The following is a 24,576-nucleotide window of genomic DNA, read 5'->3' as shown; positions in this document are numbered from 1 at the left end:
GTCTCTCAGGCGCGGAAGTTCCTGACGTCTCCCTCCGCCCGGCTGCCGGCCCCCTCAGGTCGCTGCTTACCTGCCGGCCAGTCAGCGTGTCGGGCTTGGGTTCCGCGGCCTCCCCGGACCTCTTAAGTCTCAACCCGGGTGTGTTTTTCTACTCCTAGAGGTGAAGCATGTTAGGGAGAGTGGGGCCCGCGGTCTTGGCCTAGGGTGTGTTTCTTTCATCTCCTGTCAGGTGGGCGCCCCTGGGCGGGAAGGAAACTTAAAAATTATGCCTTCCCGGAGGACGCGTTTGCTGTTGCATTGTAGTCGGAGGATGGGGGTCCTTAGATGGCAGACACCGAATCGCCTGGCAGCTGTTTGGATGCTGCTTTTAAATAAATCCCACCTTGTGTAGCGTTTTAATGCTTTGAATTCCGCTCTTAAAGAGCATTTATTTGATCTTAAATGCTCAGAGCCATTTAGACTTATTCAGTTTGCGCTCACGCCAAGTTGCATCAACCGTGTCCGATTCTGTAGAACCCTGTGGCCTGTCGCCTGTCGCCTGCCAGGGGATACTCCAGGCAAGAACACGAGTGGGTTGCTGTTTCCTTCTGCAGGGGAGCCTCCCGACCCAGGGATCGAACTTTGATCTCTTATATCTGCATTGGCAGGCGGGTTGTTTTTGTTTTTGTTTTTTAATAACCACTAGTGCCTCCTGGGAAGCCCAATTTAAACGAATTCTATTTTTTACTGTGCCCCAGGCGACTCAGTGGGTATCTTGTCAGTAAGGAAGAACTTGACTGTCTAGCAATTCAACGCTCCCCTGGCCACATCTAAAAGTTTCGAAAACCTGAGGGTTATAGTCTTTGCACCAGTGCTTTAAGCACTTGGGTCGTGCAGTGCTACACGTTTTGGAAACTGTGTTACATCCACTCTGTTCTTAAAACACACACCTAATTTATTAGACCATTTCTTGATGACTTCAATCTACTGAAGGTTATTGTGGAAGAACCTGGAGACTCCTGGACTTTTTGAGTTCTAATGTCAGATTTTAAGTTATTTTGTCTCCAACTGTGTGTAATCGCTTGTCAACCAGGCTACATTCCTGCCCCTCTTCTGGTTTATAATTTAATGCTTAATCTGTTGTGGGTTTTTAATTTTGACAATTACATTTGATAGAATTGTGTTTAAAGGATAAGTGAGTGAGGAACTTAGGTTTTTTGGGTTTTTTTTTTCCTCTTTTTATGACTTAGTTTCTTGTTTCACAAAACACCCATTTTAGAAAACATGGCTAAGCCAAAGAAAATTAAAATCATCTGGAATCCTGCTGCCTAAAGATAACCACTGTTAACATTTCAGAATAGTTTAGTTTTTTAAAATACATACTATTTTTAAAACAAAACCAATTGTATATATTTGGTAGTACACTTTGTGTGACATTTTGTCTGTTTTCCTATTTCACTTTTTTCTTTGAACATGTTTAATGGCTGCAGAATATACCATTGTGCTAGGTTCTCTAAGTTATGTAGGAATGCTAGGGCATGAACCTTGTGCCATCTGTTTGAGCAGCTCGGGGGACTTCTGTTTCATATCTTGGTTTTGGGCCAAGGTGCATAGGTGAGGTAGTATTAGGGTTATGTAAACAGGAAGGTTTAATATTGAGTCCTATGCAAGGGCAGACCATTTGTCATAGTGTATAAGATTCATGGAAGAGTTGGAGAAAATCATGGAATTTTTCTCAATTCTTATTTTTTGTTTCTAGGCTCACTTTTTTCCACTCCCTATTCTGTCTCTCCAAGAATGAAACATGACTGAGGACTCCCAGAGAAACTTTCGTTCAGTATATTATGAAAAAGTGGGGTTTCGTGGAGTTGAAGAGAAGAAATCATTAGAAATTCTCCTAAAAGATGACCGTCTAGGTGAGTTTTATAAGTTAAACCTATTGGTTCTCAGTCATCCCAGATGTTCTGAAGTATTAACTTATAAGATGGCCAAGGACTTGAGTCCCTCACCTTTTGTCAGCTTCCCTGGTGGCTTGTATGGTAGTCCAGTGTTTAAGATTTTGCCTTCCAGTGCACCGGTTGTGGGTTTGATCTGTGGTTGGGGGCGAGGGGCGGGGGGGTGGCGGTTAGGATTCCATGTGCCTTGTGGCCAAAAAACCAAAATGTTAAAAAATAAAAATAAAAAAAGAAGCAATATTGTACCAAATTTAAGAAAAACTTAAAAAGTTAAAAAAATTTCCAAAGGTATGTTACTTGCTGTATATGTATTATATATGTATATTTATTTTAGTGATAGAATGATAGGAGAATGGTATATTTTGGGAGGAGCTAAGGACTTTTCAAGTTTATACTTCACTGAGTCAGAGTCAGACCTTTTTGAAAGGCCTCTTAAGTTAGTAATATTTTTTCTCTTATTAGACCCATATATTTTCTTAATTTTTAGAGGTGTCATCCTAGCTTCTGGGTAAATTTGTAGCAACTCTTGCTGTAGTTTTCTTTTATGGAAATACTGAGACTGCATGATTAACATTTTTATTTCTTCTAAGCCAATCATAATAAGGTCTTTAATGTGTCTAATTAAAGTAGGATAAACTGAACCATAGTTAAAAATAGTAGTTTAAATGCACAGAGTGTTTTTTAAAGTTTCAAAAACATTTCCCACCTGATCTTTGATCCTCACTATTCAGTCTGTGGTTTTTACGTATTACAGTTCTCACTTGACAAGTAGGGGAATTGAGGTCCAAGATGTGGTTGAATGTGGTTTATTGGTGAGTATGGGAGTTTGCAGGCTGACTGTGCTCCTTGCCAGCGATGTTAACTCAGTCCAGTCACTTAATCTCCTCTGAGCTTCAGTTTCTGCATCTTTAAAACAACAACTACCCAACAAGCTTGCAGTGTGAGTAAATGAAGTAAGTTCTATAAATAGTAAATACCACTGATGTTATGGTGAATGTAGTAATAAATATGCAAAGTACATCTCCTCCGCTGTGAAACACTGATTGTTTTTGAATAGCTAGTTGGAACACCTGGGCTGGAAATCAGTCTAGTGTTGCCTTTTCTGGATTTGCTCACTGTGCAGCAACCTTCCTCTGAAGAGATGTCTTACTCTAATTTCAGTGTTAAAAGGTAAAATGCGTTTTTACATATCATGATCAGCATGAAAAGCATCTATATATTTTTTTTTTTTCTCCCTCCAGATATCGAGAAACTTTGTACTTTCAGTCAGAGGTTCCCTCTCCCATCCATGTACCGTGCGTTGGTCTGGAAGGTGTTACTCGGTATGATTCCCAAGAGTGGGGAACTTTTATCTTCAAAAATGTCGAATTGATGGGGTCATTGATATCTTATCAGTCAGAAAAAGGATTTTTTTAGGACGTTTACTGGGCGCTAACCTCAGAGCCTGAATCCCCACTCACTTTGGAAACTCTGGAAGAATGTGACTTCAGCACAGAGCCCTGAGTGTCTCTCTCAGAGCATCAGGGCAGCAGTTCCCAGCCTTTTTGGCACCAGGGACTGGTTTCGTGGGAGACAGTTTTTTTCCACAGACTGGGGTAGGGAGGCTGGCTTCTTGATGGTTCAGGTACATTACTTTAATTGTGCACTTTATTTCTAATCAGATGCCGCTGCTGATCTGACAGGAGGTATGGGTCCACGGCCTGGAGGTTGGGGACCCTTGATTTAGGGGCGTTAGAGGAGACAGTGAGGCAGACTTGTTTCCCTGAAACAAGTTACGGGAAGAGCATTGAGCTGGGAGAAAGGAGAACTGGTCTGAGCTTTATTGTCAACTGGGTCACCTTGAAGACCCCACTAGCCCTTTCTCGATCTTTTTTTTTTTTTTTGCGTCTATAAATGAGAATATTGAGTTAATTAACTCCTAGGGTTGAACTCTTGATTTGTTATTCTGTGACTCCCAGCTGCAGAGGTATAACTTCCTAATGAGTGCTATCAGAGTCAAAAAAGGAAGTGTTTGCTTTGAGAGTGTTTACTTTGTTGAAGCACAAATAACTTCCAGTGAAGATGCCTGAGAGAGAAGGAAAAATGACCTTGCTTGGTTTCTTGTGAAAGAAAAAGTATATTAGGTGCCTGAAGTGACTGGCAGCATCCCTTCTGAGTCAAGGATCTTTTTTTTTTTTCCTGTTATCTCTGAGCCTGTTAACACCAAAAATACCTATCCATTACCACCCTCCTTTTCTTTCTTCAAAAAAAAAAATCCTGGAATTCCCTTGTGAGGCTAGTATTAGTATTCCAATTTTACCAACGGGGAAAAAGACTGAGGCTAAATAATTTTCCTGAGGGCTTGTAGCCTGTAAATGGCAGAGCTCAGGTTTGTAGAAGCCTTTTGAAGTTAGGCTGGATTATAGACCTTGTTTTCTTTCCACAATGTACTGTATTTTCAGGACTTGAAAAATCCTTAGCACCAAGTCTGGTTATGTAATGAGGTGATGAGGGAATGCATGCCATGCTGGAGGCCACTGACTGCACAGTGCCTTTTCTGTTGTGTATCTTGTCCGTCTTTGTACACTTACATTTCTTATAGGTCACTGTGCAGTTAAAATATAGAGAATTTGTAAAAAAAAAAAAAAAAAAAAAAAGGATCTGTTTTTCCCAGAGCATTTCTTAAATCTTAGTGTTTCCAGTATCCAGCGAAATAAATGCCTTCTAAGGGTGCCTTTTAGGTGGCAGTGCCTGTAGTGTTTATTTCTGCTGGGAAATAGTGCGTCTTAATAACCAGTAATGCCTGTGGATTTGTGTGAGATGGACAGTAATACTTTGCAACTGAGCACGAGGCCTGTCGGGCTGCTCATCAACTCTTTTTTTCCTGGCTTGGTTTATTAGGTTCAATTCAGTTCAGTCGCTCAGTTGTGTCCGACTCTTTGCAACCCCATGGACTGTAGCACGCCAGGCCTCCCTGTCCATCACCAACTCCCGAAGTTTACTTGAACTCATGTCCATGAGTCAGTGATGCCATCCAACCATCTCATCCTCTGTTGTCCCCTTCTTCTGCCCTCAATCTTTCCCGGCATCAGAGTCTTTTCCAGTGAGTCAGCTCTTTGAATCAGATGGCCAAAATATTGGAGTTTCAGCTTCAACATCAGTCCTTCCAGTGAACACCCAGGACTGATCTCCTTTAGGATGGACTGGTTGGATCTCCTTGCAGTCCAAGGGATTCTCAAGAGGTTAAGTCTTCCTTCTTTAGTTATGGTGCAGGGGTTTAGTTGCCTTGTGGCTTGTGGGATCTTAGTTCACCGACCAGGGATCAAACCCACATTCCCTGCATTGGAAAGTGATTCTTAACCACTGGACCGCCAGGGATGTCCCGTCTTCCCTGTTCCTGAGGTTAATGCACTGGACATTTAGAGCTGCCATGCTGTGTTGGAGTTCTGGTTCTAATATTAAACTGGCATGAAGCTCATCCAAGTTGTGTTTCCCAGAATGTTCTTTAGAATACAGGATCTGTGGTGGTTTGCACCAAAGAGAGCTCCATGATCAAATATACTAGCTAATACTTAACACGAGCTTAGTATGTGCTGTGTACTGTGAGTGTTTTATGTATATTAATTTGTTTATTCATCATTACAACTGTGACATGGGTGTTACTCTTCCCATTCTTCGGGTGGAAAAACTGAGGCACAGGAAGAGCAAGTAAGTTACTGAGGTTCACCCAGCCAGTTCACTATAGATTCAGACCTGGGAACTTTGACTCTGGAGCTTGTGCTGCAAAATAGTTTCTTTAGGTTTAGTGAAGCCAGAATAAATAAAGATGTTTTTCTTTAGAGCAAAGCTTAAAGCCTTAAATTCATTGTTACTGCTTCACAAATCTGTTCAACTCTGGTACCCTTTTTATCACACAGACCTCAAGGGCTCATATTCTGTGCAGAACATTTGGGGAAATGTATAACCATTCCATTTCCCGCCTCTGGCAGAGGAGGAAACAAGTGCCAGGAGAGACATCTGAGAGTCTGGGTGTTCTAGTTGACTGAAGCCCCTTCCACTGCTCTTTCCTCCATGTTTTCTCCATGCCTTTGTTTGTTCTTGCCCCAAAGTCTAAATATATTAATGACTATAGAATGGCATTGAAAGGTAAGGTCATCTCATCAGTGAAAATTGGAGGTTTTTGTTCTCGTAAAGGTAGGGTACTTTGTGACCAAGTTTTAGTTGTTGGCAAAGGAAAGGATTTGTCCAGTTGGTGGTGGTTCAGAGATGAAGGGGGCTTGTTGTCAGCTGGGGCTGCCTTGAAACACCACAGACCGAGTGGCTTAAACAACAGTTTACATTCTCACAGTTGTGGGGGCTGGGAAGTCCAAGACCAAGGTGCTGGCTGACTTTGTTCCTGGTGAAGCGTCACCTCCTGGCTTGCACGTGGCCATCTTCTTGCTATATCTTTGCATGGCAGAGAGAGAGAGCTCCGTTCAGTTGCTCAGTCGTGTCCAACTCTTTGCAACCCTGTGGACTGCAGCACGCCAGGCCTCCCTGTCCATCACCAACTCTCGGAGCTTGCTCAAACGCATGTCCATCGAGTCGGGGATGCCATCCAACCATCTCATCCTCTGTCATCCCCTTCTCCTCCTGCCTTCAGTCTTTCCCAGCATCAAGGTCTTTTTCAGTGAGTCAGTTTTTCACATCAGGTGGCCAAAGTATTGGAGTTTCAGTTTCAGCATCAGTCCTTCCAATGAATATTCAGGACTGATTTCCTTTAGGATTGACGGGTTTGATCTCCTTGCAGTCCGAGGGACTCTCAAAAGTCTTCTCCAATACCACAGTTCAAGAGGATCAATTGTTCAGTGTTCAGCTTTCTTTATAGTCCAACTCTCACATCCATACATGATTACTGGAAAAACCATAGCTTTGACTAGATGGACCTTGTTGGCAGAGTAATGTCTCTGCTTTTTGACAGAGAGCATGCTAATTCCTATGTTCATTTTCCTATAAGGACACCAACCCTATTGTATTAGGGCCTCACCTTGTGATCTCATTTAACCTTAATCATGTCCTAAAGGCCCTGCCTCCAAATACGATCCCATTGGGGATGAACTGTGAGGGGGACAATTAGCAGACAAGCACAGAATCTGGAGATCGGCTTCTAGGAGCTGAGGGTGGCCCCAGGATGACAACCATAAACTTGAATTAAATCATACTAGTTACAATAATGATTTATCTTGAATTTATGTGGCATATTTATTCAAAGGCTTTATGATGTCATTTCATGCAAAGATGGGCACAATAAAAGACAGAAATGGTATGGACCTAACAGAAGCAAAAGATATAAGAAGAAGTGGCAAGGATACACATAAGAACTATCCAAAAAAGATGTTCATGACCCAGATAACCACGATGGTGTGATCACTCACCTAGAGCCAGACATCCTCAGATGCGAAGTCAAGTGGGCCTTAGCAACCATCACTACAAACAAAGCTAATGGAGGTGATGGAATTCCAGTTGAGCTATTTCAAATCATAAAAGATGGTGCTGTGAAAGTACTGCACTTAATATGTCATCAAATTTGGAAAATTCAGCGGTGGCCACAGGACTGGAAAAGGTCAGTTTTCATTCCAATCCCAAAGAAAGGTAATGCCAAAGAATGTTCAAACTACCACACAATGGCACTCATCTCACACACTGGCAAAGTAATGCTCAAAATTCTCCAAGCCAGGCTTCAACAGTATGTGAGCTGAGAACTTCCAGATGTTCCAGCTGGATTTAGAAAAGGCAGAGAAACCCAGAGATCAAACTGCCAACATCCGTTGGATCATCGAAAAAGCAAGAGAGTTCCAGAAAAACATCTACTTCTGCTTTATTGACTATGCCAAAGCCTTTGACTGTGTGGATCACAACAAACTATGGACATTTCTTAAAAAGAGATGGGAATACTAGACCACCTTACCTGCCTCCTGAGAAATCTGTATGTAGATCAAGAAGGAACAGTTAGAACTGGACATGGAACAACAGACTGGTTCCAAATCGGGAAAGGAGTATGTCAAGGCTGTGTACTGTCACCCTGCTTATTTAACTTCTATGCAGAGTACATCATGAGAAATACTGGGCTGGATGAAGCACAAGCTGGAATCAAGATTGCTGGGAGAAATATCAAGAACCTCAGATATACAGATGACACAACCCTTATGGCAGAAAGTGAAGAAGAACTAAAGAGCCTCTTGATGAAAGTGAAAGAGATGAGTGAAAAAGTTGGCTTAAAACTCAACATTCAGAAAACCAAGATTATGGCATCTGGTCCTATCACTTCATGGCAAATAGATGGGGAAACGATGGAAACAGTGAGACTTTATTTTTGGAGGCTCCAAAATCACTGCAGATGGTGACTGCAGCCATGAAATTAAAAGACGCTTGCTCCTTGGAAGAAAAGTTATGACCAAGATAGACAATATATTAAAAAGCAGGGACATTATTTTGTCAATAAAGGTCCATCTAGTTAAGGCTCTGGTTTTTCCAGTGGTCATGTATGGATATGAGAGTTGGACTATAAAGCTGAGTGCTGAAGAATTGATGCTTTTGAACTGTGGTGTTGGAGAAGACTCTTGAGAGTCCCTTGGACTGCAAAAAGATCAAACCAGTCAATCCTAAAGAAAATCAGTCCTGAATATTCATTGGAAGGACTGATGCTGAAACTGAAACTCCAATATTTTGGCCACCTGATGCAAAGAACTGACTGACTGGAGAAGACCCTGTTGCTGGGAAAGATTGAAGGCAGGAGGAGAAGGGGATGACAGAGGATGAGATGGTTGGATAGCATCACCAACTTGATGGACATGCGTTTGAGTAAGCTCTGGGAGTTGGTGATGGATTGGGGAGCCTGGCATTCTGCAATCCATGGGGTTGCATAGAGTCAGACTCAACTGAGCGACTGAACTGAATTGATGATGTCATTTTATTTCTCATTGATATCAGTGATGCAGTTGCCATCCAGTTATTGATTGTATTGATATTTAAAATTTATTTTATAGTGTAAATTTCTAGAACAATGTGTATAGTAACTAAATACTTGTGATTTCTATTCTAATTGTGGTAGGCAGCATCTCATAGGGTTCTTTCATACAGGAGGGGTTCAGATTGGTGCCTCTGTATTTTACTATCTTTATTCCCTGTCCCCCACCCCGGGGCTCTATAGGAATCTTGCCTCCACACCATGAGTCCCATGCCCAGGTGATGATGTATCGCAAGGAGCAGTACTCTGACGTCCTTCACGCCTTGGAAGTCATCCGCTTCATCAGTGATGCCACCCCTCAGGTTGAAGTCTATCTCTACATGCACCGGTTGGAGTCTGGGAAGTTGCCTCGAAGTCCCTCGTTTCCACTGGTCAGTGGTGCTTTTGTTGGACCCTTGGCTCGACTCCTGACTGCCCCATTGGCCAGCCTTTGATCACGTCTTGTTTTGCCTTTGAACCTTTCAGTGGCTCTTCTTTGTAGAATGAAAGCATAGCCCTGTACAATCTGACCCAGTCTCCCTAATTTTTTAAAATTTTATTTTGAAGAAGTAATTTCAAAGTTACAGAAAAGTTGCAAGATTACTACCAAGAATTTCCATTTAACCTTTATCACAGTTCCCTAGTCATTAACATTTTACCACACTTGCTTTTGTCATTTTTCCTATATGTGTAGACCTGTTTTCCCCCCAAAGTATTTGAGAATAAGGTGTAAATGTAGCATCCCATTATTTCAGATTCTTGCAGTATATGCTTGCTAAAGATGAGAACACTTCCCTTGGTGACCATAGTTCTGTCATCAACACCAAGAAGTTGACATTGATACAGTACTAACATCTCATCTTCACTCCATTTCCACTTGACCAGTTGTCCCAATAATGCCCTTTATCATAAACAATAAATTGGTTCAGAACTTATCAAACTTTCAGCCACTAGTTTTACCATTTGTTGATGATTTTTTAAAAAATTTCCTTATGTTTGAACTCTTCAATTTAAAATCATTTTAGATGTAGAGAAAACTTACATAAAGAGTAGTGTTCCCATTTACCTTCACCTAGCATCCTCTATGGAGAAGGCAATGGCACCCCACTCCAGTGTTCTTGCCTGGAGAATCCCAGGGATGGGGGAGCCTGGTGGGCTGCCGTCTGTGGGGTCGCACAGAGTCGGACACGACTGAAGCAGCAACAGCGTCCTCAAATGTTAGGTCTCAGTTGTACTCTGGTTATTTATCAAAACCAGAAACATTCATACAACGCCATGAGCTAATAATCTGTAGCTGTTTCGGAAATTTTGCTGACTGTCACACCAGTGTCCTTTTCCTGGTCCACGATCCAATCGGGGATCTTGCATTACACTTACTTTTAGTTGCCTATGGTCTGGATCAGTCCCTCAGTCTTTGTCTGTCTTTCATGACCTTGACAGTTTGGAAGAGTACTGGCCAGTAGTGTTTCTCATTTATTTCCTCATGATTGAAGTCTAGTTGTGAATTTTTGGATACTTAACTGCTTTTGCTGCTTTGATCACTTGGTTAAGGCTATGTCTTGGAGGCTTCTCCTGCATGGTTGCTTTTTTTCTCTTTGTAATTAATGAGTAACTTGTCGGGGAGGTACTTTGAGGCTGTGTAAATATCAATCCTTAAATAGTTTTCACTCTGCTGATTGCCAAATGGTGACCTTCTGACTCCTTCATTCCTTCTGCGTTTATTAGATGGCTTTTTGATAAGGAAGAGTTTTCCCTTCTCTTTTATCAGTATGAATTTATAGATTTCTCTTTTATTCAGTGGCCTATAAGTCATTACTGCCACTATTTTGATGTTACAGTTGTCCCAGATTGGCCTAGTGGGAGCCGCGACAGGCTGACTTCTGTGTCGTCTGGACAAGTTCCCATCATTTTGAGCCCTTCCTTACTTTCTGGAGCAAAAAGATACTCCAGGTTCATCTTATACTATTCCCCAGACCTGGAATAATCATTCTTTTATCTTTTTAATTTTTAAAAATTGTCAGTAGAAACCAAGAACAGGGGGCTAGATGTGCTCTTTGTCCTTGGTGTGTCATTGCTTGTAGGCTCCTTCAGGAGACACAGCTGGGAAATACACACACACATATGCTTATCACTGTATTAAAAACCGTTAATGCTAATTAATGCTAGTTAATTAATGTTAATGCTAATACTGCCAGTAATCACAAGTTCATTCTAGCTCTCACCCTTTCTATACTTGCAGCTTCCTTCTCTGGCAGTTACAATGAAGCTAATGGAAACCTCTTATTTGTATTTATTTCTTTGCTCCTTCCTCTGTCTGTAACCAACATAGTCAGCCACATCTTTGGCCCCAGCTTGCAGGCACCAGAGGCCTTGTGGTCATTGACTGCCACTTGGCCTCAGCTTCACAGGCTCCAGCCTACTTTATAGGCTTGATCTTTGACAGACTGCTCGCTCTAGTTACTAGGATTGCTTATTGTTTATAAAGGGAAGAGAAGGGGGAAGTGGAGGAGGGTAGGCAAAGTAATGACTACAGCTCTTGGGTTTTGGCTGCAATTCACATAGGCATTTTAACTTTTGGCTAAAACAGAGTAAATTGTTATGAATAGGGATTTGTCTGCAAACTATGCTGTTCTATATTTTTTTCATGGTGGAGGTAGATTTCAACCTGCTAACAGCAGTGTGAAGCTTTGACTTGTTCTCTCTCTCTCTTTAAAAACATTTGTTTTTATTTATTTGGCTATGCTGAGTCTTGGTTGCGGCATGTAGGATCTAGTTCCCCGACCAGGGATCGAACCCGGGCCCCTTGCATTGGAAGCAAGGAGTCTTAGCCACTGGACCACCAGGGAAGTCCCTTTTTCTTTAACTTTTTGAGGTTGCTGTGGGTCCCATGGACAGATCTTATGTTGTTCACTTTGATAAAGTTTATCAGGAGAGAACATCCCAGGAAATAGTTGGAACCCTTGAACATCTTTAAATCTTATTTCTCATTGACAAAATACAGTTAGTTGATGGTACTACACAAGTTCCTGAACTATGTATGAAGTTAAGTTAGATTATCCATTAGCTCAAGGTCTAAATGTTTCCAGTGGCCTTGGGCAGACATGCTGTCCCAAGTGTTCATTTTAGGCGTATGTCTCCTTGGCCTCCAAACCCCAGTCAGCTGTATTTTTCTTATCTTTTAATAAGACTGTGTAGCAGTGCTGTACCCACGGCTGGGAACATAGAAGCTGACTTCAGCTGAAGGGCACTCGTCCTCTTAGCTGCATCTCAGAGTAGCTGGGAGCAGCATTGAGCTGCTGGATTGAGGACCACGAGCCCAGGGCCAGGCGGGAGTCCACGAAAGGAGCCTTTCTGCTGCTCTTGACATGTTGTGGAAAGTTAATAAGTGGAAAGGAGGCCTAAAATGCAATTCTTCTATTAAAATAGGAAGTTTGATTTAACTTGTGACTTCTTAGAGGAGTAGAAAGAAACTTTTTCTTTTCAATGTTAAAATCCTTTAGCTGTTAAATCCTAGATGAAAACGTAAAGCTTTTAGTATAAGGTGCAGTGATTGAAAACAGATTTTTCAAGTGGATTCCAGTTTTTATGAGACTTCTTTTGAAATTTACTTGGTTTACTTTCATGTTCTGAGTGTTGACACAAGGTTTGAGAAATGCCATTCTTCTGATTCCTAAAATTCTGATTCTAGGGGCAGTTTTAGCTTTATAAGTGCTTAAAGATAGAGCAAAAATTTAAAGATGTGTATGAATACTTTGAAATAAAATGCTTACTAGTCCTTTTGTGGTCATTTTTGCAAATTACCGTAGTGACAATAATTGTCTCTATTATTTGTGCTGTTTTATCACATCTGTTTGAAAGGAATTCTCTTCCAGCACTGAGAATACTTTTGGGTGGAGAGTAGTCCTTTGCTTCAGGTTTATGTTGACTCTTTGGGCTTAGTGTTAGAAGCTAGGAAATCCTTGAATGTTCAGCCTGAAGCCTGAGTGTTCAGAAGCCACACTGCCTCAGATTCCCTGGTTACTCTTCGTCTCCCGTCGGTTGTCTTTTTAGTGATGGACTGGGTGCTTTTGGTCCCACTTTGACTTATTTTGGCTCCTTCAGAATTTAGGGAGTAAATTCATTTTTATTAAAGAATCCTCTATTTTTCTCTTTTGCCTCCTTCTTGAGAGTTATTATTAATTTTTCAGGAGCCAGAAGATGAAGTATTTCTTGCCATCGCGAAGGCCATGGAAGAGATGGTGGAAGATAGCGTCGACTGTTACTGGATCACGCGATGCTTTGTGAACCAGCTGAATAGCAAGTACCGGGACACTCTGCCCCAGCTGGTGAGGGGTGACATTGTGGCTGTTGTGGGCTGGGGCTGAGCAGTGGTGGTGGGGGTCCTCAGGAAATGCCTTTACCTCCTGGTGGTGCTACAGCTACGAGCGGACCCTCTGGTGGGGGTCAGTAGTAAGAAGCCAGGAAGTGAATATCTCCAGCTTGCTGGGCCAGGCGGTCTCTGTGTGCCTGCTGCAATCACACAGCTTTCCAGGCAGCACAGTGGTAAAGAATCCACCTGCCGACGCAGGAGACGCAAGAGACTTGGGTTTGATCTCTGGCTTGGGAAGATCCCCTGGAGAAAGAGGTGGTCAACCCACTTCAGCAGTTTTCCCTGTAAAATCCCATGGACAGAGAAGCCTGGAGGGCTACAGTCCATGGGGTCACAGAGTCAGACACGACTGAGCGACCGAGTGTATACACACACACACCCTGGTCACACAAAATAGTAATGCATAAATGCATGGCCACAGCTGGATTTGGCCACTGCAGGCTGTGGCTTGCCCACCCCGGCTCTATAGTATTCTCTGTCTGATCTAGAATTTTCACTTAGTACTAAGGTTTAAGTTCGGCTGTATGTAATGGGAAGCCCAAACAGTAGACGCTTTACTGTCTTCTCTCATGTAAGCAGAAGTCCAGGGGCAAGGCAGCCCAGGGCTGGGACATCCCCCGTGGTATGGGCAGGGACCCGGGTCCCCGTCCTCCTGCTCCAGCTCTCGTAGGGGTGACGGTCCTCTTGTGATCACGTGATGGTGCTGGAGAGACAGCCCTGACATCCGTGCTCTGGACAGGAAGGGAAGGTAGAGAAGTGCCAAGCCTGGCCAGCCTGCCCCCCTTTACAGACTTCGTTTTGCATGACCGTTAGTGAGGAGGGTGTCCCCAGGTTGCCCCGGTCTGCAGGGGAGCCTGGGGAATGTGGTTGGTTGGTTTTGAGCCGGGCACGCTGTAGTCTCACATTGGAACAGGGACTCCGTTCCTGAGGAAGGAGAGGGGAGTGGACGTGAGCTGGGCAGCCGGTGGTCTGCCGCGCTGACTGGGGAATCGAGAGAACCAGCACTTGGGTCATCCTCGTATCAGGGGTCCTTTGCCATTCTCTCTCCTCAGCTTTTCCCCCCATTTCTCTCATTTTATAAAAACGAGTCTTTTTTCTTAAGTCATTGAACTGTCTCATTTGGAAATTCTGCTGAAAGCAGTAACCACGGTACAGAGTGCAGGGTCAGGTGCAGGGCGCAGGCTGGCCATGCCCTGGGGAGCCCCGCTCTACCCCTGCGGCGGGCCAGACACTGCAGCCCTCAGCTTCCCCGAGCCCTGAACAGGAGTGTTTTTTATGTGTTTCCATTAGGTAAAGTTCGATTCTTAGAATTTTAAAACTTCACTTAATCTCAATAAAGCATGGCGTTGGAGCATATGTGAATGGAATGTTAGCTGCCTAATTCAGTCAGGAGGTCCAAACTTGTGCCATGGTTTCATCAGCCTTTCTTAATGTTGGAGTGAATGCAATCACATATTGATGGATTGTTTAAAAAAATTCATTATTTTTAAGAACACAAGTAACAGATGCATTCTGGGAGGATGAAGTAATCCAAATGAATCCACAGTTGCTGTCGACCTGCCCCCATGCTTCCCCGTCCCCCCCTTTCTAAGGTGTAAGCATTGTCACCAGCTTGGTGTGTCTTCATCTAGACTATTTTTTACAAATATGTGCTAGGTCTTCATTGCTGTGCCTAGACTTTCTGTAGTTGTGGCGAGCAGAGGCTCCTCTCTAGTTGTGGTGCTGGGACGTCTCATCCTGGTGGCTTCTCTTGTTGTGGAGCACAGGCTTCCGTGCTTGTGGCACTTGGGCCCTAAAGCACTGGCTCAGCGGTTTTGTCCCGGGCTCAGTTGCTCTGTGGCATGTGGAATCTTCGAGGACCAGGGATTGAACCTGTGTCCCCTGCATTGGTGAGTGGATTCTTAGCCACTGAACCATCCAGAAGTCCCTTGTCTAAATCATTTTATGTGCATTAGAGTGGATGGGGGTGTGAGTGCATACCCATGGCCATGTGTGTGTGTGTATATATATCTTATTCATATTTTTACATATATAATTTTTTAATGTATTATACTGTTCATACGGCCCTATGATTCCTTTTAAAACTTCATGTGTTGAAGTTTTTCCACGTCACTACACATGGGTGGTTTTCAGCCCTGACTTCCTGTTAGTACCACCTGAGAGTTCTTAACAATGACCAGAGCAGTGAAATCAGAGTCTCCCAGGGTGGGGCCTCAGAATTCTAATTTTTTAAAACTCAGTGATTCTGAAATGAGGCTAGGGTTGAGAGTCATTCATTTAGAACCACTGAAAAAATTCTCATGGGTTGGCAAAGAGTCGGACACAACTGAGTGACTGAACTGAACTGAAAAAGTTCTCATAGTCTCATAAGAATTTGCCCTAATTTAGTGTAATGGCTCCATGATGACAGCACTCTCCGTGTACATGACATGTTCCCGTGTGGGGGGTGGGTGGGTGGGTGTGTGTGTGTGTGTTTCTCTAGGGTGGATTACCTATACATTAAATGCTCTGTTCCCGTGTGGGGGGGTGTGGGTGTGTGTGTGTGTGTTTCTCTAGGGTGGATTACCTATACATTAAATGCTCTGTTCCCGTGTGGTGGGTGTGTGGGGGGGTGGGGGTGGGGGTGGGGGTGTGTGGGGGGGTGGGGGTGGGGGTGGGGGTGTGTGGGGGGGGTGGGGGTGGGGGGTGGGGGTGTGTGGGTGGATTACCTATACATTAAATGCTCTGTTCCCGTGGGGGTGTGTGTGTGTGTGTGTGTTTCTCTAGGGTGGATTACTTATACATTAAATGCTCTAACTCGACAGACGTATTTAAATGTGTTCGCTACCAGGTTACTCACCCAGAGGTTGGACCAATTTTGCTTCCCCCACCAGTTTGAGATTTCCTGTTTTCCACCCCATTGCCAATAATTGATAGTATCAATCTCTTAAAATTTTGCTGACCTGATACTGAAATGGTAGCCCGTTTTAATTTCCATTGCCTTAATTTTGAGGGAAGCTAAGCAGCTTTGGAGGTATGTTTCTTGGTCATATTTGTCTACCTTTCTATTTTGTTTGCATCTTTCCTTTTTGGGTAAGAATTATTGCTATATGCTGCATGTTTATGTAAGTTAAATATTTTCACTGAAAATATTTCTTGCTGTAGTATAAAGATATGAAGGTGATACTATTGGTTTTATCAGTATTTTTTTTTTCTTTTGTATCTTCATTAGAAAGGCCTTTCTAATGCCAAGGTTTTTTTTTAGAAAGCTTCTAGCTTTTAAAAAATTTTTGAACGTTTTAAATTTTAGTCCTTTAGCTGGTGAGGGGCTGAATCTTTGTGACTGGTATGAGATGCAGACATGACTGTTCCTTTTGTGGTGAACTGTAACGTAACTTCAGCCAGCAAGCGCCCCACTGCCCTCTCCCCTCTCCCTGCTCTGGTTAAGCTCTAACAGCTTTGCACAGTGATGTTAATCAGTTCAGTTGCTCAGTCGTGTCTGACTCTTTGCGACCCCATGAACTGCAGCACTCCAGGCTTCCCTGTCCTTCACCATGTCCCAGAGTTTGCTTAAACTCATGTCCATTGAGTCGGTGATGCCATCCAACCATCTCATCCTCTGTCGTCCCCTTCTCCTCCTACCCTCAGTCTTTCCCAGCATCAGGGTCTTTTCTAGTGAGTTGACTCTTCACATCAGGTGACCAAAGTATTGGACATTCTGATGAATATTCCGGGTCGATTTTCTTCAGGATTGACTGGTTTGATCTCCTTGCAGTCCACTGGACTCTTCAAGAGTCTTCCCCAACACCACAGTTCTGTATCACTCTCTAAAAACTTATTGATATGTCATAGGTCAATAATGTTTGCATAAGAAAAGACGTTCTGATGATACGTCCAATCAATAACGTGTAAAGAAAAGAATTTTAGAACCAGCAAGATACTCAGTGTCCTTATGTCCCCTAAACCTTAATTTCATCATCATAAAAAATGATTTTTCACAAGTACATTATTGTGTCTAGGACATAGTTTTTAATAGTTGCAAAAGTTCTTTTTAAAAGTTCAGAATGTATTAATATAAGAAAAGCTACATTTCGTTTGTGTTGCTATTTCATGTAGCCATCAAGTGACTTAAAAAACTTTTAATATTTTAAAAAAATTTATTTATTTGGCTGTGCAGGGTCTTTAGTTGTGGGGTTATGGGGTCTTTCAGAGCCTTTTAGGAGATATTTTCATACCATTTTTTTTTCCCTGCCCTTATTTAGGTGGTTATATGCTTTTTCTCCTTAGGTTGTTAATGTTATTGCATTGTTTCTATACATAAATTTTCTTTCATTTCTTTTTTAAAAAATTACTTGGCTGTGCCAGGCATTAGTTGTGGCGTGTGTGATTCTCGTTCCCTGACCAGGGATTGAACCCTGGTCCCCTGCATTGGAAGTGCAGGCTTAGCTGCTGGGCCATCATGGAAGTCCCAATTTAATGCTTAAAGTCAGGTTTTTAAAAAAATTCTTTAGTTAAACCTTGTTAAATCTAGCTTGAAGTTGTTGTTGTTGTTGTCCAGCTTTTGTTAGAGTTTCTGTAATCTTATCTGTCATCTTTTCAGATTTTTGTGGTTTTTACCAAGTTTGTTATTGCAAAGCATATGTTTCATAATCCTAGGGAAATGTGCATGTGATGCACAGTGATAGACTTTTGACATCCAAAGAATATTTCTGGCGATGACGCCTTTATGTTGTAGTGTTCTGATTTATAGGAGAGGAGAGCTTTCCTCTCCATCAGGCTTTCCTCTCCAAGACCTTTTGGGAGGTCTTTTTGATGAGGCCCCTGATTGCCAACGAAAGTGGAGGCCAGCCTCAGTGGTGTGATGTGGGAAGCCTCTGTTAATCTCTCTTCAGATCAGACTGTCTTTAAGCCATCTCAGTCTTGACTGTGTTCAGTCATTAAAGGGTTTTTTTTTTCCCTCGCCAATGACACAGTTTTTAAAAGCTGTCCTAAAGAGAGGGTTTTTTTGTTTTTTTGTTTTCTTCCTCTTAAACAACACTATTAGCAGCCTCTTTCTAAGTTTAGTATAAATTCCTCGGTTAAATCTCTTTTGTCAGATTTTGCCTTTTGTTGAGGTGTGCTTTCTTTTCTTTTTTTGTAAAGATTTATTCATTTATGGCTGCACTGGGTCTTGTTCCTGCATGCAGGCCCTCACTAGCTGCAGTAAGCGGGGGCTACTCTTCGCTGCGGTGTGCAGGCTTCTCATTGTGGTGGCTTCTCTGGTTGCAGAGCACGAGCTCTAGGTGCGTGGGCTTCAGTAGTTGCAGCATGCCGGCTCAGTTGGCATGGTGCACGGGCTTAGTTGCCCCGCGGCACGTGGAATCTTCCCAGACCAGGGATCGAACCGTGTCCCCCGCATTAGCAGGTGAACTCTTTACCATTGAGCAACCAGGGAAGGCCACTTTATTTTCTTAAAGTAAGAATTGAAGGTCATGGAAATATTGGAAATAACCTAACTGTTTTACAGGAAAGTATAAAATCGGCTGCTTCCCAGGTGACGCTAGTGGTAAAGAACCCGCCTGCCAATAGGTGAGAAACGTGAGTTCAGTCCCTGAATGGGGAAGATTCCCTGGAGGGGGGCATGGCAGCCCACTCCAGTGTTCTTGCCCCGAAAATCCCATGGACAGAGGAGCCTGGTGGGCTACACTCCATGGGGTCACAAAGAGTCGGACACGACTGAAGCAACTTAGCATACACACAAAAATAAAATGATCACATCTACCATTTGCTGTGTCCTCAAAATGTCAGTGTAAATGTCATCTTCCACTAAAAGAAAAAAGCACACGTGGATATATATTTATATTCACGCTGTCAGATTTAGCACTCGCATCTGACACACATTTCTCTTCACCCTGCTTTTTTTTTTTAACCTGATTATGCCATGAACAGTATATAGAGACATTCCTTATTCTGTTCGTGGCTGCATACCACTCCATTCTAGATTATTCAGCCCTTCTTTAGTGTTGGCTGTTTGAGCTGTTTCCAGTCTTTTGTTGTTACACCGAGTTACAGGTGAATAGCTTTGTGCTTGTATCCTTTAGTATATCTGGGGGGTAGACTCTGTGGAAATGAATTGACTAGATCACATGTTACTAAGTAACACGTTACTTAGGTTTTTTCAGATTCCCCTCTGTAGCACTCATACCACCCTTTTGCATCCTCGTGACCAACAGATGCGGACGCCTGTTTCCCTGTAGCCCCGCTGACCTGATGGTGTTCTTGCCAGCCTGATAGGTGAGAAGAGATGCCTCAGGATAGTGTGAGGTTGCGTTTGTTTTGTTCTAGCCAGCTTGAGCATCTTTTTGTATGGGTTAGAGCCATTTGCATTTTCTCTTGTAGAGTTTTTGGCTTTTTTCTTTTTTAGAAGCTCCTTTATGTAGGGCTTTTGACCCTTTAAGCGGGATCAGATATTACTCTGTGGCCCTTTTTGCTCAGCCAAGTCGTGTCCCTGCTCATTGTGGGCCAGCCAATCATCAGCTCTCCTGGGAAACTGGTTCTGGGTTAAGATTTCCACCTGGATGTGCCCAGCGTCTCCTGCTCATTCCCATGGTAGCTTTATTGCAGCGTGTCGTAGTCAGCCCTTTGCAGGTCTGTCCCAACCAGCTTGGAAGCTCCTTGGAGGCAGGGATGCTGCCTGTACCTTTCACTCCCTTTCCTCTATGGAGCACAGTGTCCGGCTGCAGTGGATATTGTAAGGGTCATGAATTGCCTCTTTGGTGGAAGTAGAGGTGCAGATGTTAGGTTGGCTGAAAAGTTTGGGTTTTTCCATAAGCCTGAACGAGCTTTTGGCCAACCCAATATTTAGTTAAAAACTAACAAAATATTTGTGTTTGCGTGGGTGATACATTGATCTGGTTCTGTCCTTCTGGATGGAGAGTGCAGGCTTGAGGGTTTGACCTGTAGGGTCCATGCTTTGCCAGAGGACCCTGTGAGTACAGCAGTCCTGTCTGGGAGCCAGCTCTGGTAGCTCCCAGTCTTCCAGTGTTGGCTGCTGTGGAACCTTCCGTGGGAGAGGCCTCCAAATGGGACCCTGGAGCTTTGTTCCCCTGTGTTCCTCCTGTCTGCCTGGAGTTCTCATGCACACCTTGCTGGGGACAGCGCTCCTCCTCCGGATGCGCCTGTTGTCTGACCCTCCCTGCCAAGTGCAGTGTGCTCCACGGGGTCAGCCAGGGTTGTGACTGGTGACTGCTGGGTCCTGTTCATCTCCTCTCTCCCTAGTTCCCTCTCTGCACCTAGTCCCGCCATGTGTCTTTGGTCTTAGCCTGCTTCTTTCTGTGAACCTGTAATCTCCTGCCCTGGAGTAGCCAGCACATGGACCTTTCTTGGCCCTCCAGATCAACTGAATTTTGCTCTGGACTTTTGTCTTAGGTTGTTGAATCTGCTTAGCACAATTAGGACTAACCAGCGTGACTTAACTGTTCCTTAGCTGGAGACTGCCCCAGAAAAACCACTCCGTCCTGGACAGTTGGTTACTCTGGTTAGTTAGTGCTGATCTGGGAGACTGCGGCATCACCAGTGGCTTGAATGAGTCTGAAGCTTTGTTTCCTAGCACTTCTTGCTTTCAGCACGTATACTTTTTCATCACAGCCTATAAGGTATGGTAACATTAAGTCACAGGAAGTGAGTAATCTCTTCCTCTTCGATCATTAGCCTATAAGGTATGGTAACATTAAGTCACAGGAAGTGAGTAATCTCTTCCTCTTCGATCATTAGCCAAAGGCTTTTGAACAATACTTGAATCTGGAAGATAGCCGACTGCTGAGTCACCTGAAGGCCTGCTGTGCAGTGTCCACACTTCCCTACGAGCTGTGGTTCAAGAAGTGCTTTGCCGGGTGCTTGCCCGAGTCCAGCTTACAGAGGCAAGTGTTTCTTTCAAATATGACTGAAAGCACAGAGTCAGAAAAATCCCGTTTTTGTTGTTGTTGTTGTTTCTAACATGATCATCTCAGAAGATAAATTTGCTTTAGAACCATGCAGTCATTTGATGCTAACTTCTCCAGCAGCTGACATAGCAACTGGTGATTTTGCGTATTATGTATACAATTAGAAGTGTTAGAAATATTGAGTATTAAATATAAAAAATGTTAGGATATATGGTTAGAGAAATTGAAGGGCCTCAGTGTGTTAGATGCTGTTGAATATTCACATCTGAAGTAGTCTCCAGGAGTATATATGGATGTGGACTTTTCCAGAAATGGAGCAGATCCTAGAGAAAGATGTTTATTTCTTAGACCCCTTATGACATCATTAAACTAGCTGAAGGTTAGACTGTAGACTCAGACTCAGCTCTTCCATCAATTTCAGGTGTGTTATGGGTATTTTGGAGTCCCGTCTTGCTCCCTCCAGAACTTAACACTTGAGGAAAAAGGCAAGACACAAAGAATATTACAGGACAGTGCTTAGTTAGCATATTGAGAATGATATTGACTATAAGAGCTATTGGAGTTATCAGAACAATGATTTTAGAGTATATTTAATTTAGAGTATATTTAATAGCTAGCTCCTTAATTAAGGAATTTACTGGAAAATGAAATTGAATTTCATATTTCATTTCCCCTTTTGTTCTTGTTCCCTAGTATGTAATGGTTATCTTAGCATTACAGAATGTTAAACTTGAAGCTTTGGTTTTTAGGAACTTCCTGCCCTAAAATGTCAATTTTGAGATAATAATTGGAGGATGTCTTCCTGGAGGACAATGTCCTCATTAGCTCTTCTCTGAAGCTTATGTAGTCAGCCATCTGTCTCCACAGTTGCGCATCTCTGGAGTTAGCCGATCCCAGATCCTGGGCTGTGTTTACACTTGTGGCTGGTCAAATCCTTGGTTGTGGAATCTGTGGATGCAGGGGGCTGACTGCACCACCTCACTTTATATGAGGGACTTGAGCCTCCACGGATCTTGGTATGCACAGCAAGTGAGCCCATGAACCACTTCCCTGGGGATAGTGAGGGATGATGGTACAGAAAAGAAAATGCAATTTGATTTAATTTTGAAACTTGAGCTGTTTAGGTGTAAACACCAACTTCAGACTTGTAATTTGATTACATCTTTCTTTCATAGGATTTGGGATAAAGTTGTAAGTGGATCCTGTAAGATACTAGTTTTTGTAGCTGTGGAAATTCTTTTAACCTTTAAAATTAAAGTAATGGCGCTGAACAGTGCAGAGAAGATAACGAAGTTTCTGGAAAACGTAAGTGTGCTTTGCTTCACTTGAACTTTGACTCTAGAAAGGAATTCAGTTTACTAAGCCAGATTTTTCTATGGCATTAAATTATTTCAGAGACAGTATAATATATTTTTGCATTATAAGAAATGATTTTTCCGTGGTATAAGTTTCAGCTTGGTCTGTGGATTATAGCCCACATCCTTTGTTTGGGGGTCACTGGTCTCAGCAGCAGGTCTGTCTCCATGAGTGTGTGTACCTGGGACCAGAATGACCACTAGCAGGCCGTCAGGAAACAAGGAGGTGAGATCTGTCGCTTTAGGACGAGCGATCCCCGTTAGTGGAAAAGGAATGTTCTCGGGGATTTTGCTCATAAGCCCTTTCATTTCTGTTCCTGTGTCTGGTGGAGTCCCAGTTGAATTTGTTAATGTGCTGAAGTGTAAACTTGAGCATGTTGAAAAAGGTCTGAATGAATCTGTTTTTCCCTATCTTTGTATCTTAGAATACCCTTAACCAGGCAAGAAGAGGTCAAAATAGAGAGAGACTCAGGCTTGACTGAATTTCACTGGACCCCAAATCTATTTTAATCAGTCAGTGTTAACAGTTGAACAGTGGCCCAGTAGATAAGTGCTTAGTGAATGTGTGTTGGATCAAAGAGCCCTCTTCGTTGTAATAAATAGTGGCACACACTGCCAGGGCCCCTGCTAAATACTTTTTTGTGAATTACCTCCAGTAACCCTGTAAAGAGCCCTGTGAAGTGGGGCTATCATTTGCCTCATCCCAGATATGGGGATCTGAACCCAGGGAGTGTAGGTAGCCTGCCCAGGGCTCCACAGGGAGTGGGCAGGGCAGGATTCGAACCCAGGTGGGTGACACCACACCCCTCAGTGTGGCCTCGGGGGCACGTGACACACATCTGGCAGCAGCCGCCCATGCAATCACTTTCTGAAAAGCAGTGAAAACTCCAGTGGACACGAGTTTTATGCCACAGTGAATGAGAGAGAGGATGAAGTCAGAGTCATGCCTTTCAGAGTCTGGTCTGCTTGTTCACAGATCCCCCAGGACAGCTCGGACGCTATCGTGAGCAAGGCCATCGACTTATGGCACAAACACTGCGGGACCCCAGTCCACTCTGCCTGAACATTCCCGACGTTGTGGACAGCAGCCAGGCCTGCTCAGCGCCTTTATTTTTTCCCCCTTGGGACGTGACCTACTGAACTGATAATAGGGTTCTTGCTTTGGTGCTCGAAGTGTAATTGTTTTTCCAGTAAAATTGCTCAAGATAATGTCACTGTGGAGTCACTGTGTTGTGGAATGGCATCTTCTGGTTATATAGAAATACAGGGTTCAACTCTGAATAGCATTTAGGAAAATGTTTATGGAGGTGTAGTCTATTTACAATGTTGTGTTAATTTCTGCTGTATAACAAAGTGATTCAGTTGTATATACGTATATATTCTTTCTCGTAATCTTTTCCTTTATGACTTAGCACACGATATTAAAGATAGTGCTATGCAATAGGACCTTCTTGTTCTGAATAGTACTTCTAAAGGGTTGTTGGAAATAGCTCTCAGCTTGTAAAGCAGTTGAGTCAGGGTGGGTGGGTGCTTCAGTGAGCTGTGTGTAACCAGGCCTGCCCTGCTGCACTTTAATTAGCACCAAGCTAGTTACTTTCTAAGGTCCATTTCTGGAACAAAGAACAACTTCCTTTTATTGATGACTTTTGTTGATGCAGTACCTGTTGAAATCTAAGCTGACTTTCTAAATCTTTTGAAATCTAAATCCACTTTCTGATACTTTTGCTAGATTGGTTTAAATAAAGGCCTTATTATGTTTTTTTCCCTCTTTGTGCTAGTTGGGATGAAATATTACTGAACATAAATGTGTCTACATATACCTGATGAGAGAGGGCTTGTTGATGCTTTGCTGGAACCATGCTTTTTCTTGATGGGTCATTAGATGTAGGGTGGGCGTCAGAGGACTCTGCCACCCCAATAGGCACAGTGGAAAGGGCAGGTTCCGGTATATAGCTGGGTGGGCGTCAGAGAGGACTCTGCCACCCCCGCAGGCACGGTGGAATAGAGCAGGCTCCGGTTAATAGCTTAACGCCTCCCCCACAGCCATGGTGTC

General features: G+C 43.2%; 1 protein-coding gene across 3 annotated transcripts; it reads left to right on the top strand.

Moving 5' to 3' along the window:
* Positions 1–24,278, top strand: TBC1D7 (TBC1 domain family member 7). Of its 3 annotated transcripts, none has more exons than XM_052648933.1 (8): positions 1–138; positions 1,739–1,895; positions 3,176–3,256; positions 9,103–9,290; positions 13,086–13,223; positions 20,999–21,144; positions 22,344–22,473; positions 23,500–24,278. In XM_052648933.1, exons 2-8 carry the CDS (start codon positions 1,784–1,786, stop codon positions 23,584–23,586), a joined length of 882 nt encoding a protein of 293 aa, XP_052504893.1. In that variant the 5' UTR covers positions 1–138; positions 1,739–1,783; the 3' UTR covers positions 23,587–24,278. The 3 variants fall into 3 exon arrangements, with proteins under 3 accessions (XP_052504893.1, XP_052504894.1, XP_052504895.1); XM_052648934.1 differs by having other exon boundaries at positions 1–160; XM_052648935.1 differs by lacking the exon at positions 3,176–3,256.
* The last annotated feature ends 298 nt before the right edge of the window (positions 24,279–24,576 follow it).

This window comes from Budorcas taxicolor, chromosome 11 (assembly GCF_023091745.1).
Source record: "Budorcas taxicolor isolate Tak-1 chromosome 11, Takin1.1, whole genome shotgun sequence".
In the NCBI taxonomy this organism is placed as follows: domain Eukaryota; kingdom Metazoa; phylum Chordata; class Mammalia; order Artiodactyla; family Bovidae; genus Budorcas; species Budorcas taxicolor.
This window is presented reverse-complemented; position numbering and strand designations above follow the sequence as displayed.

Coding starts and splice junctions, on each gene's coding strand:
- TBC1D7 (XM_052648933.1), top strand. CDS start 1,784: ATGACTGAGGACTCCCAGAGAAACTTTCGTTCAGTATATTATGAAAAA. Junction 9,291..13,085: donor GAAGTCCCTCGTTTCCACTG/GTCAGTGGTGCT, acceptor TTAATTTTTCAG/GAGCCAGAAGATGAAGTATT. Junction 22,474..23,499: donor TAACGAAGTTTCTGGAAAAC/GTAAGTGTGCTT, acceptor GCTTGTTCACAG/ATCCCCCAGGACAGCTCGGA.